Source organism: Glossina fuscipes, unplaced genomic scaffold (genome assembly GCF_014805625.2).
Source record: "Glossina fuscipes isolate IAEA_lab_2018 unplaced genomic scaffold, Yale_Gfus_2 1, whole genome shotgun sequence".
Lineage (NCBI taxonomy): Eukaryota > Metazoa > Arthropoda > Insecta > Diptera > Glossinidae > Glossina > Glossina fuscipes.
The window spans coordinates 15,226,454-15,243,918 of record NW_023998415.1 but is presented as its reverse complement, the minus strand read 5'-3'; the positions used below and the strand labels follow the sequence as shown (position 1 = coordinate 15,243,918).

Sequence of the window (17,465 nt, the reverse complement as noted above, 5' to 3'; positions counted from 1 at the left end):
ACAAACACAAAGTGAAGGGGATTTCTTTAGGGAAAGAAGAAATTCTTACAATTCGCTGTTGTACGTGCCATGAAAATTTCTATTTATTTGTAAATAAATACATATATCTATGTATTTGTCTATGTGTATATGTATGCGTTTCTGTTTAAATATTTCTCTTTGTATCTCTTCTCCATGTTCTATATACAATATATAATTTCTCCTGTAGTAGCTCTGGTTGTTTTGATATCTTTGGTCTATTGTAATGCGATAATGATGTACATGCATAGTTAGATGAATTTATACAATCACACGTACATATATACATTTAGTTTTAAAACACTCGTAAATTCCTTTTTGTTTTCTGTTATTCTTTACATATATATATATATATATATATATATATGAAAAAAAAATTTTTTTTCGTTTTACTTCTTTTGTGGCATGAAAACTGAATCCAGCCTATTTGTCTATGAGAGTCTTAATCAATGAACAGAGCAATTGCCTGACTGACTTACTGCATCTTTTGATTGAGCGCATTATGTACATACGTATCTATGTATTATGCATGTATGAATATGTGTGTGTATATTTCTATTTTATGCTGAATGACTGTGTGAAAATAATTTATGTGTTTGTTCCTTCATTTTTCATTTTTATTTTCTCTTTATGTTGTGATTGCATTGTTTTTCTTTTTTTCTTTTTTTTTTTTTTCTGTATATATGTACTTGATGCATTCACATTATTTTTAAGAAAATATGTTAATATTGCGGTCGATTTTTGCTGTTTCGCTTATGATTATGTTTATGTATCGTGTTCCCTCTTTCTATTTAAAATGTAATAATATTTTCTATAAAATATATGAATAAATATTTACAAGCGGAGAACATAAAATATGAAATAGGGACAGATGTACGTTAAATAAGAAAATTGTGAGATGAAGTATTTGTTTTCTCAATGAAATTTGGCAACAGGATGCAATGTGCCGAATATGAAAATTGAAATTAATAGATAATTTTCTTTCTTTTTATTGGTTTACCGATTCCTATGAAATGAAAGAAATTTGACAACGTGGAGTAACCGAAAAATAATTTAATGAAACTTCGGTCAGATTAAATTGTTTACTTGAGAAATATATTTTAAAACACGAATTTTGTTCTCGATTTTGATCAATGTTCGCTTTTATAATGAAATTTGTCAACAAAGCATTTTTTAATAAAAAGGATTAAGTTACTTATTCTTATTATTACTCTGTGTGAGTTAATGTATCTTTTCTGAGCGAAAATCCATTCATTTCAGACTTAATTAGCGGATTAATCAAAGATTTGTTTATTACTGCCTACTAATTTTTTATCCATCTCGCCGATAATTTTCAAATCCTATTTTGAAAAAATGCTTCGTTTTCTGATGCTATCTCTAAAAGAGAGAGAATGTTTAGCTTAAAGATATGACTTTTACACTCCTCTGAACTAATTGAAGCATATTTTAATTTACTTTTATTAACATTTCTCCTATGAAGATATTCCTTGCAATATTGTTATAATAATAAGAGTAACTTTAATATTAATACATTTTGATTTAAATTTTTTTTTTTTTTTTGCAAGAAAATTGTCAACGCTTTCTTATGAGTGAAAATTGGCAACATTGTAGAGAAATAGAATTTTTGTTGACTGCAAATCCTTACGAAACAAGTTTGTGAATCTCTGTTTTAATTACGGCAGGTATATTTGTACTTTGTTTCTAGTGTTTTTTTCTTTTTTTTTTTTTTCTTTTTTGTTGGTTGTCGAGTACACATGTCAGTGAATAGATAAAACTGTGAACTAAAATTCAATACACATACATATAAAGTAGAAACGCAAAAAAAAAAAAGAATAAAAATAAATAAATAAATAAATAAGAAAATGGAGAAGAAGAAAACATGTACAAGTGCAAACACTGAACGACTGATAAAGAAATTGGGTGACATAAAAATACCACCAACAAATGAAAAAAAAAAAAAAAAAAAAATGGTTTAATTATCTATAAAAGGTAGAGAAAAAAGAAAAAAAAAAAGCACAAACGCGCAGACGAGTAATGGGAGAAATTAACATTTTTAATTAAACCATTAAATACGTATATAAAAAGCAAACAAGCACACAAAACGTTTCAAAATATGTATTTGGCTAAGGTTTCTTTAACTTCAATTTGAACGCACAAGAATCAGAAATTTTAGTAGTAGTTCAGGTCAATCTTCTACAATATTTTTTTTTTTTTTGTCGCAACAAAGTAATATTTCTTGTGACCATTAAGGTGTATGAGCCTTTTTTTTTCTTTTCTTTAGCCATAAAATTAAGGAAGAAAAATATTTTATAATATTTCATTACTTTCTACTATTAAGGTGAGTATATCAACACCTATTGCATTTAGGAGCATACTTTTCGAAAATTGAAATACGAAACATTATCACATACTATCGACCACTATCTAAGGAAAAGCTAAGAACTATATTGGAAAATCGATAAAATTATTTAGGAAAAACCATGTAGATGGATGGGTAATCAAAATTGATTTGATCATTCAGCCGTGCACGCCTGCATTTAAGAAACACTTTTACAAACTTTACGCACATGCTTTGGATGGTGAATAAGCAACTTTTGCTATTTATCAAATATGTCAAAGAAAAAAAAAATAAAAAAAATCAAATCTTTATGAACTCAATACATTCTCATCGAATATCTCCTATTCGTTCTTCGCTTGAAAATCTACCATTTGCTTAGGAATACAAAGACCACGAGTTAATGTGAAGTTCAATTTTCTTTAATAAATAGTTTACAGACATGCTATGGATGGTAAAAAAAAAAAAAACACAACAAAACAAATATTTTTCTAGCATATTTTTCATTAATAGATAAATATTTTACCTAATATTGGTTAGTATTGCAACGGTTTGGTAGCATTTGACTGATGAATGAATGTTGTTAACATTTCATTTATATATATATATATATATTTCTATGTATATATATTTATTGTTTACCGATTTATTTTTTGATGTAAAGTGTTTATAAACAGGAAAATTTAATGTTTTAGAAAATTTTTTTTTTTTTTTGTAACTTTAACTATAAGACGGTCGTTATGCTTCGGTTTAAAAACGAATTTATATTTTAATTTATTGTTGTTGTTATTTCACTTTTTTGTAATTTATTATTTCACATAATAAATCAAAGTTTTTACTAAATTTGCTTTCTTTTATATATGTTTCATTTAAATTTTACTTATACTTTGCTTTCAAGCTTCCAATTGTTTGATTGTTATTATTGTTATTGCTGTTGTTGTTATTGTTGTTCTTCCTAACTATTAACACCACGTGCTTAAGTGTTTCTCGTATAAGTCATTTGTTTTTTTATTGTTTATGCGTTTCGCATCCAACAACTCTGGTCTAAAAATAAAATTCGATATAATATATATATATATATATATACATATATATATATATTTTTTTTTGTTTTTTATTTAATAAATTCTTCTTATTTGAATTTTTATTATTATTATTATTATTATTATAAACATATTTTCTTTTTTTCTTCTTTTTTCGTTTTGTTTTCGTGAAGCATTACAATAATTTCAGGTTCAAGTTACATGCCTCGGGCTCCTTATGGAAACATTTAGTGGAAACCCTAATAAGTATATTACGTTAGCTAAGATAGCATTAACTCAATGTCATCGTCAATACTTAGTCGCTACAGCTACTATATCTATAAGATTACAGACTTAGCGTTATTTTGATTTGCTGGACACTTTTAGTCAGTCAGTAGAGGTGATTGTGTTTGCCTTTTTTTCTGGTCTCTTCTTTTATTAATTAATAGAGGCAATAATAGTAAATATAAGTCGAGCGAGCATTCAATGCATATTTTATATTGATTTGCTGTCTCAATGGAAATGCTTGGTGAATTTAAGAGAAGAAGAGGCAGTTCGAAATCGGTGTTCTTATGTCTATTATTTATCTGTTCACACTTCTGCAACTCTCCCGGCCATGAAGAAGGGGTGAAGGGGGAAAATGCAAATGTATATTCAACATGGTTCAGCGTACGAATTGCAAGTTAGTGCGATGGGATACTGATATGGCAATGTGTCTGTCTCTCTTAGTTTTCTGGGGAATACATCTGCGAAGATTGTTAATGGAATTGAAAAATCTCGTCTGGAAATTTTGTTTTGAAAAGTAGCAAGTGATCTGAAAAAGCATTTTCATGTTTCCCTTAATGAGACTCATTTTTTAAAGAATGCCTGTAATTTGGTTCTAAGATCCGGGGTTCATCTAACAAGCAGCAACACTATTTATACATTTTTTTATTATTATAGCTTTTTTTTTTTTTTTTTTTAAAAATTTAAATATTAATTTAAATAAAATAAAAAAAAAAATAAATAAATAAGTAATAATAACTAATTAATTATTCATTAGTTGCTTCTGTTTATAAATTAACTATGGAATGAATTCATTTAGTTTTTATTGTTATCATTAAATCATTCTGTTCACGCGTCAGACGATAAGTTTTCGTTTTTCCGAATTTTAGAAACTGGGAAAGAGAGAGAGAGAGAGAGCTTAACAAGTTACTGAAGATAGTATCACTGCAAGGTTGAAATCATTTCATAGGATTACTATGCTTGTTAACGAACTTTAAGCTCAGAACATTTTTTTCCCATTAATGCTTTTATTGTTTACTTGATTCAAGTTCTAGTGCGTTTCGCTAAATAAAAAAGAAAGTGCGTAGAGAAAAGTTTCGTTTTTTTCTTTTTCTTTTGATTTAACACATTTTGAAAATTTATTTTTCTTTAATTTTTATTTTTTATTTTGTTATTATCGTCAATTTTTTTAATTATTATTGTTTTATTTACTTGATATCCTCTCTGATGTGTTCGAATAAAAAGTGAGTTTAATTCACAGGATCTACTATTAGTTATTGTGGGCGTGTGACCAGTTTCATTTTTCAAAATTGATACATACATTTAAACTGATAATGTATTTATTTGAAGATCTAGCTTTCTATCCGAAAATGCCGTAACGGCCGTAAGAGTTGCGAGTAGAAACGGACGAACGGACGGACAATAAATTATATTGATAATGTGTATGTATGTATGTATGTATGTATGTATGTATGTATGTATGTATGTATATGAAATTCGACACTGTTCTTCTAGGGCAAACATTCACACAAACATTGCTGACAAGCTGCAAGCAACAAATATGCATGTAATTGTGTTCGCGTGGTTATGTTTCAATTTCACTGGTTATACAAAACGTTTCCCTTCCCTTTCGCAAGATAAGCGATACGACAGAGTTTCTTAGAGCTCTACAAAGCAATGAGAATTAGAAATTGGACGCCTATATTTTGGTAAATATTACGATAATTTTTTTTTCTCTTTGTTTTGTTTTTTTATAATTTATGTTTGGTATTTTGTTTGCAATCGTTGTATTGGTATGATCTATTTATAGATAAATTAATTTCTTGTTTTTAAATAATTTTTTATTCTATCTACTTTTTATATTATTATTATTATTATTATTATACTTGGCACTTTTTATATTTCGATCAGTTTTTTATTTTCAATTATTATATTCGGTTAATATTCGGTTTTTATTATTATTTATTTCTTGAATTATTATTATTTACTTTTGCTTTTATTGTTGTGATATAATTTTTCTTTTTGTTCTTCACTTCTCCTATTTTATTATATTATTCAAATGTTTATGTGTTTACTTCGATTTGTTTTACTATTTTTATTTCAATAATCTTAAAATTAATTATATATTTGTTATTGTAATTATAGTATTTTTTTAGTTTTCTAGTTTCTGTCTTTCACGACATTTTTTTTTTTTTTTTTTAATGAATTCGGTAACTATTGAAAACACCTGTTATCTTAGTTTGGGTTAAGGTTTGGGGTTAGTATGGCGAAAGGAACAAAAAAAAAAAAAAAAAAAAAAAATAAGATTGTATTTAAGAAGAGACTTACTTTTTGGAATTACGTTTTGTTGTTTGTTTGGAAAACATGGGAATTTTGTCAACAATCAATTGCATCGCTCGAAAACCTGTACTCAGATTTATAAGATCAATGAGAATACCTTGGCGAAGAAGGAACTCTCTTATTTTGGTTTCACTTCGTGATGATTGGTCACAATTTTTTTCTTTTCTTTTTTAAAGCATTGATAAAAAAAAATTTTCTTTTACAAAATTTTTAAACAATTTTTCATTTTTAATACTGGTTTTTGCTAAATATATATGAAACAAAATAAACAAAACATAATAAGAAGAAGAGCAATAATAAAGTTCTTTAAGGTAATCCTTTTGGTAAATGTTTTTAGGGCGGCAGGAACTTGTTTTTCTTTGTGTTTTTATTTTTTATTTAAATATTTTGTGATTTTTCAAAACTTCACTGCAACTGACTTGTTTTTTTTTTTTGTTTTTTCTTTTTGTTAATCTTTAGGGAAATACTGTTTAGAGGAAATCTTCTGCTTATCACTTTTTAGTGGTAAATAGTGTCTAGGCTTTTTGGCGTTGCACGTTTCGCTGTTGCACGTTATTTACCTTAAATACACCGCGATCTATTCAATAATATCCATGTAAACAGTTACAATAGTTTTTTTTCAAAATAAATATGTTTAAAAATTGTTTAATTTTTTTTATTTTTTTTTTTTGTTTTTTGCTTTTAATAATCAATCAAAAACCGGGAGAAAGGAATATAAGCCAATATAAAATGATTGTTTTGTTTTTATTTCGAACTTCTTTTGTTTGCTTTTTTAATTAAAACACGCTAGTTGTTGTTATATTTGTAAAGATTATTTTTTTTTTGTTTTTTTTTTTTCTTTGAGATGCGAAGAAGTGGGTTGAGTTGAATGCTTGAATGTTTGATTTCTTTTAATGAATTGATTGGAAAATTTACAAAAAAAAAAAAAAAAAAAAAAAATTTATATGTTAAGGTAGATGCCACTCGCCTTAATTTACGAACATTATTGTTTGTGCTTTGCTTTATTTGTTGTTGCTAATGTTGCATTTGTGTTGCTGTTGTTGTTTAATATAAACATTAAAAACGTAAAACCACAGACAAATAAACAAAAAAACAAAAAAATTTCACTTGCAATATTTCACTTGCCATACAATTAACCGGTTTTGGTTGTCTACAATTTTCACATAAATTTATGTTTTTTTGTTCAATAATATAATATTATTTCTTTTTGATATTTTTCTTTAGAAAATTTTTTTTTTTTTTTTTTTTTTTTAATTTAATTAATTCATTAATAATGAAATCCAGTCCAATATTGAAATGAGAGAAAAAAAACACTTTAAAAACATCAAATTTGTTTTTTATGTTGTGTTTGGTATCAGAAAATTCTCTTCTTGTTGCTGTTGTTGATTTTGATTAATTGTTGTGTTGTTATTAAGTATATTATAATCCAAGTTAAGCCGTGTCGCGCGTTCATTTAGCTAAACATGACGACATTTGACAGCAGCAGCCAGAAAGGAACTAAACGGCGGCCAGAGTCACGACACCGCACAAAACTCACTGACTGACGACAATGGCGTTTATGTGAAGACAACAAAACGTTTGTGTATGAAGCAAATACATCTACACGATAACGAATAATGAAAAAGAAAAAAAAAAAAAAAAAAAAAGGGAAAAAAAACACAACAAAAGGCAGGCAAAACAGATACAGATATATACGCCACTCGCATGCACGTACACATACACACAATCACGTGGATGTAGAGACATTAAGAAGAAGACATTAAACACCGCTAAAAGGCTTGAACAAAATGTTCGTTTAACACATATATCTCTCTCTCTGGTTAGCCGCAATGTTATACGCTCTTTTTTCCTTTGGTTTCGCTCTCGGGCAATGTGTATAAGTTGGTTGTTACAGTTAACCTCTTGCCTGATACTTAACGAGAAAGTAACAGATTTATAGTGTTTTGATTACAATGCATGAGTTTTGTTTGATATCAAACCGTGATACAAGCAACATGTTGTGTATAAAGACAGTAAGCATATAAATATATCATATTTGTTTTTTTGTTTTATTGTTTAATCGCTCTCTCATTCTGTTTCGCTTTCTCTCACTCTCTCATTGTCTCTATCTATTTCTCTGTCTGCCACTCGATGTTACTCTGTAGTTCTGTCCGCGAGTAGGGTTTGACGGAGATGGTATTTCGTTCTGTTCTGTTATCAACATTTTCCGTAAAATAAAGATAGAAAAAAAAAAAAAAAAAAAAAAACGGAAAAATAAAAACAAGAAAAATAAAACGTTTAGTGTTTTATGCATGTCACAACATGATTATGTCTGAATCAAACTTCTTACCCTCCTTATTGACTCAACGTCTCTCACTGGCTTAACTTCGTGTTGGTTGGATGATTTAAATTCGTACAATTGTTGGTTTTGTATCTGTTCATTTTCTTGTTGTTGTTGTTGTTGTTGTATTAATATTTTCTTTCTTTTTGTGTACTTTGTAGATACTCTTTATTATTGAAATATATATTTGTTTGCATATGTATGTGTGAGATATTTGTAATATATTTTTTGTAATGATTGTCATTGTTGCTGTTGTTGTTTTTGTTGTTGCATGTATTTCCACTACCTCAAACTCAAACACTCGCCAAAATGTGTTCCTGCCTATGTGTATGTGTGCGTGTGTAATTTTCTTTCACTCGATATCATTATTATTATATTTTCTCGCTGTCCTGTTGTGTGTTAGTTATGTGTGCCTGAATGGTTGTTGCTCATATTTTGCTTTTGCTGGTTCGCTGCTGTTATTTTTATTTGTTTATATATATATATATATATATATATATATATATGTATGTATATTTTGTTTTTGCTGATTTATTTTGTATTTGGTCTCGGGGTCGGTCGTTGGTAGTCTTTTGGGCGACGCAGCTTATACACTTAAGTCAATATATGTACATTCATGCGCATATACTCATACATATACACACACACTCACACGCACGTACATCAACGGCGACGGATTTCGTGTATATTCGTAATTATGTGCACATATGTCAATACTTTTGGCTTTTTGTTGGTTTTTTGATTTAAATCATTTTGTGTTTGCAGTTGTTGATGGCATTGTTGTTGTGGTTGGTTGTTATAATTGTTTTTGTTGTTGTTAAGTTGCTGCTTTATATGCATACATGCTCAATGCATGGTTAACACATATTTATTTGCATTTATTATTTTTAAAAATTTCATTTTCTGCAAAATTGCATAAATTCTTCTCTATTCAATTTAATGGCTATTCAAGCTGCATCGATTTATTGAATATTCATAATCGGACGATAATTACATTACATTAAATTTCTTTCGTCTCTTTTTCTTCCTCTCTCTCTCTCTCTCTCTCTCTCTCTCTCTTCATCACGATCTTTTCCCTTTTTGCAGAGCGGCAAAGAGACAAGCAGAGAGAGACGAAATGATATCTCAGATTTTAATATGTATAATTAGGATAATGATGAATTTACAGTTGTAAATAACTAAAAGACTAAAAGTCCATCTATAATGGGGTAATTACAACAACAAAATCTAATACATCTTTAATCAAAGTTCTATATACACAAAAGAGAGACAGTGAGAGGGAGCATAAGTTGGGTGAACTAGGTTCGTCATAAGTCATAAGACAAAAATTCTTCTGCAAAAACTTTTTTCTTCATTTCAACGACCAAAAATTATATATTGAACTAAAAACGACCTTCTATTAAGTCGCCTTAAGCCAGTGTATTATGACATATGTCAATAATTGATCGCATTTAAGCTAATAAAATTTGCAATTGCAAGTTTCTAATATCGATAATTTTCATAGATATTGTTGTTTTCTTTTTGTCGGTAATCTAAATATTTGCATAGCCGGTGTTAATTCCTTCTTCTTTGCTATCATAAGTGTCGAATATGTTTGCAATGAAATAGTTAGGTCTTTAGCTTTGCTTCCAACTATTTTCTAGCAATAGTTGCTCAGATTTGTTGCACAAAACGGAAATATCTTTATTAATAGGTTAACACGTTACCTCGGTATAGAAAACTAAATTGCTTTCGATTTTTTGTTTTTTCAATAATTCTAATAATTCACTTAAAAAGCGTTTTTTATTTTTACTTTTCCATAATAAAGCAAAAATAAATAATAAAACAGAAATACCCGCGTAGCAGATAAAATTAATTCTAATTGTTAATTTTATTTAGAGTATTCTCTTCGAAAAAAGACAACAACAACTTATGATCGATCTCGAGAGTCACGCATGCGTATGAGTTACATACGTACATAAATGAATATTGCTTAAGTAACCGTTTTCTGTCCGCTTAAGCTAATTTTAATCCAACATTTTGAAAAGGCATAAAATCCCATGACCAGTTATCGGCATAAGCTTTTTAATTATTATTTAAATATTTCTTTGTTTTTGTTTTGATCTACTTTGAGTTGTTTTAGATTCGAGCACAAATGAAGAGTTTTCGACCCATATTTGGTTAGGATTTTCAGTATTATTTTTTGACTTAGAGAATACGAACAACACACAGACGGATAGACAGACAGACAGAATTAAAGCGGATTTTTTAGAAATTAATGGGAATGAAAACTTGCTTACAATCTTATTGTTATATGGAAAATATGTTACTAGATGTTAAGAACTACGAATTTTTTAACGATTTGCTATAATGTTTAGAGATATAAAGCTAATAGGTTGGAAGGAAAGTTTTGCCGTATTTTAAACAGGCAGGTAATTTTTCTTGTAAATAAAACAAGAAACATTCCATTTAATAATGAATTAAAATATTTTCTTTAAAATACGGCAGAACTTTCCCTCCAACCTATTATAAAAATGTGTAAAGATGTGTTGAGAAAAAGTCTATATAATTTCGCACGGAATTATTAAAAACAAATGTGATTATGATTTATAGAAATTTATCTATCGACTGCGATATAACAAAAATCATTTCATCGAATGCAACAAACCCTATCTGCTATACCTGTACTCTATTCGGGCTTTCTGCATATTGCAATTGTCAGCTTTTTCGGAAAATTTTAATTTTTTACCTGCTAGAAATGTCTTTCTGGGAATTATAATTAAATAAGCGGACACAGGGAAAGGGTACGCAACGCCTTAGGCCAGATACCTTACCATTGTTTGTTCATATTGATTGGGTTTTTTGCTTTTCGCAGCTGTCTAGTATACTATATATCAAGTGTCCTTGAATGCTTTCTACCGTTTATAAAGTTGAAATATTTGCGATACACTGTTGCCCGAAGAGCGTATTTAACATTTTTTTAATTATTCGACAAACGAAACTTTCAAATTCAAAGTTTAAGGAACATTTCTTGCTCAACTAACTGTTCTATTGCGAAAATTGCAGAGCACTCAATGCATTGGATATTCAAGAAAACAAAAAAAAAAAACAGCCTTAAGGACATTAAATATTAGATTGAGGTTAAAATGTCACGCGCATCTTCAAATGATAAACTCCTGCTACTACCACTACCACTACTGCTACTACTACTACTATTACTTCACTGTACATCAAAATTTATATTTATATGGTGCACTTGTAATGGTGAAAGTAATAAATATAACGAAGGATGATAAAATTTGTCTATCGAATTAATCGTAAATTGACAAATTTGCGACAAAAAATAAAAACTCGTGAACATGTCTAGTATGCCAGTAGTCTATAGTTTATATCCTCTGATCATGTCTGCCTGCAACAAATGTGATGTGATTTTTACATTTTTATTGATAAATTGTAGATTAAATGCAAATCGAATAAGCATTTAAAACACTCGCCCCTTTAATCGCACAATTGAAATGTAATGTAATTTTAATCGCTTAAATGCAAGGTATACATGTAACATGTTAATCTGGAGCGAAGAAAATGTTATGATTATGAACAATAATAATAATAATAATAATAATAGCACCAAGAGCAATTATTAATAACAACGATAGCATCAGCAGTAACAGCATTATCGGAAGAGTAATCTATCGTTTGCCACTTGAAAACATGGCCTAAAATTGTAGTATCTGTTGTGCTCTCATTAACATGGCAAATGTCAAAGCAAACATCCTCGATTAAGTACCAAAATACATAAACATATACGTACACACACACACACATTCAAATGTTAAGAGAATAATAACATATATTTTTGCTTGTTTGTCCTTGTATGAGAATGATGATGATTTCTCTTCCTTTTCTTTTGCAAAAAACAAAAAAAAAAAAAAAAAAAAAAAAAAAAATATCCAAAAAAAATTTATCACTCAATTAGCAAAACAGCAAAAATGTTTGAAGTAAATTTACTACCATTTGACATACAACACCAGAAACGTACAACCAGTTGTGCACAGGCAAACATACAATAACTGCCAATTGATATAAACATTTATAAAACCACTATAGATTACGTCTATATAACTAACTATGAATGTAAAGCATTGAAAATTGAGTTAGCTTCGTTGAGAGTAAACGAATGCATGTAAGTATATCGTGTATACCTGATTGCAACAACATGTTTTGTTTTCCTTGTTTTCGTTGTTTGTTTGTTTTTGTTTTCAATAGCTCTCTTCGAATGTATGCACATTTAATAAATAAAAGAAATAAGAGAAAAATCACAAATCGAATATATATATATATACACACGCACATAAAATTTTTTTTTTTTTTGGTTTTACATGCAACGTTAGGGTAAAGGAGGCAACGTTTGTGTCTGCCTTTTTCTTAATATATCGTATACGCACAGTTGTCGTATTGTAAAGCATGAAAATGTTGCTGCTAAAGAATACGATTACCGATCAAATTCGGTTACATATGGTATGGATAGGGAGCAAAAAAAAAAAAAAAAAATGAAGGCAATTTAAGTGATTATTTGATTGTTGTGTATTTTGCGTGTGTTTGTGTTTGTGCAAGTGTGGTTACTTTCTCTTTAAAATTATTTCATCTCTTCTCGTTATGCTCTTCTATATTAATAACACTTGTAATTATAAATTGTTGCTGGTCCATGAATGAATTTTTCTTTTCGTAGATTCTTATCACAATTGAGCGAGCGAGCGAGAGAGAGAGGGAGACAGAGAGAGAGAGAGAGAGAAAGAGAGCGAGAGGCAGAAAGAGAGAGATATACTGTTTATATACTCAGAGAGAATTCTTATCATTTATCATGCGTATGCATACCTATTTTGCAGTCATTTATTATTGAAATGCGAGAGAGACCTTAAGCAAAAAATATAATAAGAATTGTGAGAGGGAAAGAGAAAGATAAAAAGAAAGAAAGAAAGAAAGAGAGAGAGAGAGAGAGAGAGAGAGAGAGAGAGAGGGAGAGTGAACGAATGACGCAAAATAAAAGAGATGAAGAGAGACGAGGAACGAGAATTGGGTTCAAATTCCAGTTTATATGTACTTAAATGAAACCTGATTGTTGGCTTTAATGTATGTAAACTTCTCTGTAGCCATAGGTACCTATATGAATACATCCATAGCTATATTGTGAGTGGAAGAGGTTATTATCATGTTAAGTAGTGGTAGCGGGTGTCGTGTACATGCACGGATATTGCTGTTGGCTGTTTGTTGCTTGTTTTAAACAAACTGATGAAAAGCAGTAAAGAACCGTTACAAAAATATGTTTTAATATACATATATATATATATATATATATATATATATATATATATATAAAATTTATATACCTATATATTCTGCATTTATTCTTTTACAAAACCGAAAAAGAATTACATGATTATCTAGTTAACCCATTAAATGCATATAGTACGAATTTTGAAATTACTTTACAAAAAACATCGGCGAACGAATTGTATTTTATTACGAATAAATGAAATCTAAGTATAATGATTTTCAGTGCAGTAAATTTTCAGATTTCTTCCTATGATATATGTATGCATTTCGTATGCTTAGCCAAGGGTTAATTTGCAAAATAATGCAATGCAAATATTTTCTCTAGTGTAGGTCGAGTGTTGGTATGATTTTGTTTTTGTTTTCTTCTTTTTTTTGGTTTTTGCTCGTTTTCATATATATGATATGTATGTATGTATGTATGTATGTTTGTATGGGCACTCGTCTTTATCCTTGTTGTAAACAGTGTTATAAACGAAAGAATGAGTGACAAGAGTGTTTTAAGGATATAAATGATGAGTTATTATTTCCCCTGTTGTAACATGTACGGCATTGTGCATAAAAATTAAAAAAAAAAAAGAAATAAAAAAAAAAAGAAAAAAAAAAATTAAAATAAAAATAAAAGAAACAACCAAAGTTGCTTTTGCAGCTAACAATGCTGGTTATGGTGGTTGACGATTATGAAGATTTTTATTTGACTAGATGGCACATATAACCAACGAATGCACATAAATAGGCAGACTAGCGTATGTTCATACTGTATCTATATGTAAAATATATTAGGAGAAAACCTTCATGGAGTAAGAGCAACGCACGCACGCACCGTATGTAACCGTAAACCTGTGCTGCATAATAGAAAAGGCTGTTATGGTTGATTTTTACTTGAGTTACAACCATACGATAACCGTATTGTTGGCATTTACCGTACGTTTAGATCATTTCTTTTTTTCTTATTTAAGGTTTGTTAAGTAAGGCATCGCTACAAACATTGCGAATATATGTTTATGTTTTAAACGTTCTTACTCGTTTATATACATAATTAACAAACTTTTTGTAGCCAAAATAAAATGTTATTTTACTTGTAACATTCATAAGCAGAACACGATCCATATATAAATTTATTTATGTTACTATATATATATATATATATATATATGTAAAGAAAAATAGAAAGACAGAAAGAATGAAAGAGCGAGAGAGCGAGAAAGAGAGGAAGAAAGACAGAGCTTTTAACATCAATATAATAGGTTAATATAAATATATTTACTTGTGTACATCTTGTACACCTCTTTCTCGTTTTTTGCTTTGCCACATGCGATACTTTGAGATACTTGTTCATACTGTAGTTACAAATTATAGTCAAATTCTTTCCAACTTTAGCAAAAAAAAAAAATAGTGCATTTCAAATCACTTACAATATATTGACTTTAGATTAGGTTCTATTCGTACGTAGTACGTTTTTCAGCGGGTTTAAAAATGGCTGAAGCCTTTGTTTTTAATATGACTAAAATTTCTTTGCTGTTAGTATATGTTAGTCTTTGAGTTTCCTAGTCGCTAGATTTATTTAACTGCTGTTTGTAGAGCGCAACCATTGAGGTGAGACATTTGATAACTTTTTTCATTGTTTTAAGGTTTTATAAAAAAAAAAAAAATACCCAGAAGCAGAGACTTTTTGTCAGTGTTTCTAAAATTGCAGATTGCGAGTACCGCTTAATGTCAAACGGGGAGCTTATTTTGAAACGGAATGAAATAAATTTTGAAAATTCTATTAATATACATATTTAATAGGAAAATTAAAAATGCTCTTTAGAAGAATGTGAAATGATACTAAGGACAATTTTGTTTTAATTACAGCTAAGTGCTGCTACGTTCTGCTGTTACTTTGCATTACGTTTCTATTTATTTATTTTGTTCTAATTTTTGCATTTGACCAGTCACTCACAGGATGTGCCCTATACGTGCAGGCACGAGAACTGCTAGGAAGAGATTATAGGTAGAAAGGGATGAAAGGAAGAAGTTGTGTTTGTGTATTTTCGAATTAAAAGTGGAAATATCGGGCATGGCAGGAAAGATCACTGCTGGTAAATTGTTCTAAGGGGCGGGCGATGTGATTAAACAACGACAAGTCGTGGTAATGTGTCGTATCATGTAGAGGCAATTCCGCGACGAATGGGTGGGAATGCTGAGAAAGCCTTATGATCAGTCCTTTAATTGATGGAAACAACTTTTCTATCTCTATTGAACACTTGTCATAGATGTAACCATATTTAGGCACTAACCAGCCCGTGTTATGCTAAAAAACTAGGGTATCGAGGTTTCTGGAGACACTTTCGTCGCCCATGACTATCTGCTATATTCGCTATATGCAGTCAAACTTTCTCAGGCAATATTTGGAGACTCCTGCCAACATATGCGAAATATACTTTAATTTTGAGCGAATTTTGGCGGATAAATGGTACGGATATGGGCTGTAGTGAAATAATTTTTATACCGCCTTCAAAATACTTGACACTCCGCATACAAGGGTTGCCGATTCTTCTGCATCGAGACACCACCAAAAGAGAGGCTCGTCACTTCCTCTACGCGTTAAAGGATTACATTGTGTGTTTGGTGTCATTCACATCACGCAGTCTTCGTTGCAAACTTCGGTACTACTGGACTTTCTGGTGAAAGGGTGTGAACGGCATAAGGTGCCTGTTGGCTGCGAATGAATACATAGGTGTTTCTACCATGCACAGAAGGTCAATGATACACAGAGAAGAGACTTGTGGCACTTGTGCACACAAGTGGAATTTGTTTGAGGTAAATCTGTTAATTACAATTATTAGCCGACAGTTATTCGGGAAACTCAATATAGATTGAGTATAATTCTCAGCGATACTAAATCGAATCAGTTTGGAAATTAGATCATCATATCGCTCATACTCTGTCAAATGCCCTTGAGATGTCTAGCGCAAAGTCCTTACTTTAATAGGTCGGTGCCACTTTTTGCTGAGATAGGATGTTAGGTTCCCAGTGGAACGATTATTTTTTTATGCTGCAAAACTATGTTCGCGTACCTTCGCGTTTCTCTGGCTATTTCTCCTTTAGTCATGAATGTCGATTTAACCTCGCTATACCAAAAGTCTTGCAATTTTAAGTTTCTATTAAAGAGAAATCCTTAGAGAGTGTGCTACCATATGTAAATCCTTTTTAAGTATTACTTTCTTTCAATTTGCATATAAACTTGAAGCATAGTTTATACAAATTAAAAATTATTGAATTTTTAATTTATTACTTATACAATGAAGCATTTCCCAAATTTCAATTACTAACATCATTTCTTTCTTCTGCTTGGTTGTTGTTTACATGATCGATTGGCGATTTCTGTGTGATTGCTCCTAAGTGATATATTTCTTGATCATATCTCGTTGTAGTCTTTCTCGTTGTGTGGTCTTCACTTTTCAATAAGTGCATGATAAGATTTCTTCCTTCTAATTAGGAGGCATTTAAATATCATTATGAACTGAAAAGAACTGTTAATGGAAATATTATGATGCTTTAGAAACCACATCACTGATTGTTTAGTTGTGTGGTGATATTTCGATTACTGCTGCTTTGTTGGTTTACTATTCGCTCATACTGTAATATACATTATGATGTCTTTATATAAGTTCCCACTAATCTTTATTTTTTTTATTCGTTACAAAGTAATAGTTGAACGAAAGGGACTTATCACTGTATAACAAAAATGCCACGATCTTGGTCGCGTTTAAAATGTCTTCGGTATTTAGGATTTTCTATCACCACAAACACTGGTTTGTTAATGCGAGTTTGTTCCTTTTTTCTTTTTTTTTTTTTGCTTTCTGCCTATTTT

The 17,465-nt window shown here is 29.6% G+C and overlaps 1 protein-coding gene and 1 long non-coding RNA gene across 3 annotated transcripts in view; both read right to left on the bottom strand.

The window, feature by feature from the left end:
- The window catches only part of LOC119631486 (zinc finger MIZ domain-containing protein 2), a 56,371-nt gene extending 49,161 nt beyond the window's left edge, over positions 1–7,210 (bottom strand). Inside the window, exons 1-2 of one of the 2 annotated variants that reach the window (XM_038023743.1) lie at positions 6,540–7,210; positions 5,968–6,223 (exon numbers count right to left, since the gene is read on the bottom strand). In XM_038023743.1, the coding sequence (XP_037879671.1) occupies positions 5,968–6,032 (65 nt within the window). In that variant the 5' untranslated portion in view covers positions 6,033–6,223; positions 6,540–7,210. Of the gene's footprint in view, positions 1–2,879; positions 2,938–5,967; positions 6,224–6,539 lie in introns of those variants that run through there. The other variant, XM_038023744.1, reaches the window with a different exon arrangement.
- A 151-nt stretch (positions 7,211–7,361) lies between these two features.
- Positions 7,362–17,465, bottom strand: part of LOC119631487 — a 12,074-nt gene continuing 1,970 nt past the window's right edge. The window contains exon 2 of the long non-coding RNA XR_005246661.1: positions 7,362–7,578. This is a non-coding gene — a long non-coding RNA (uncharacterized LOC119631487). The remainder of the gene's footprint in view (positions 7,579–17,465) is intronic.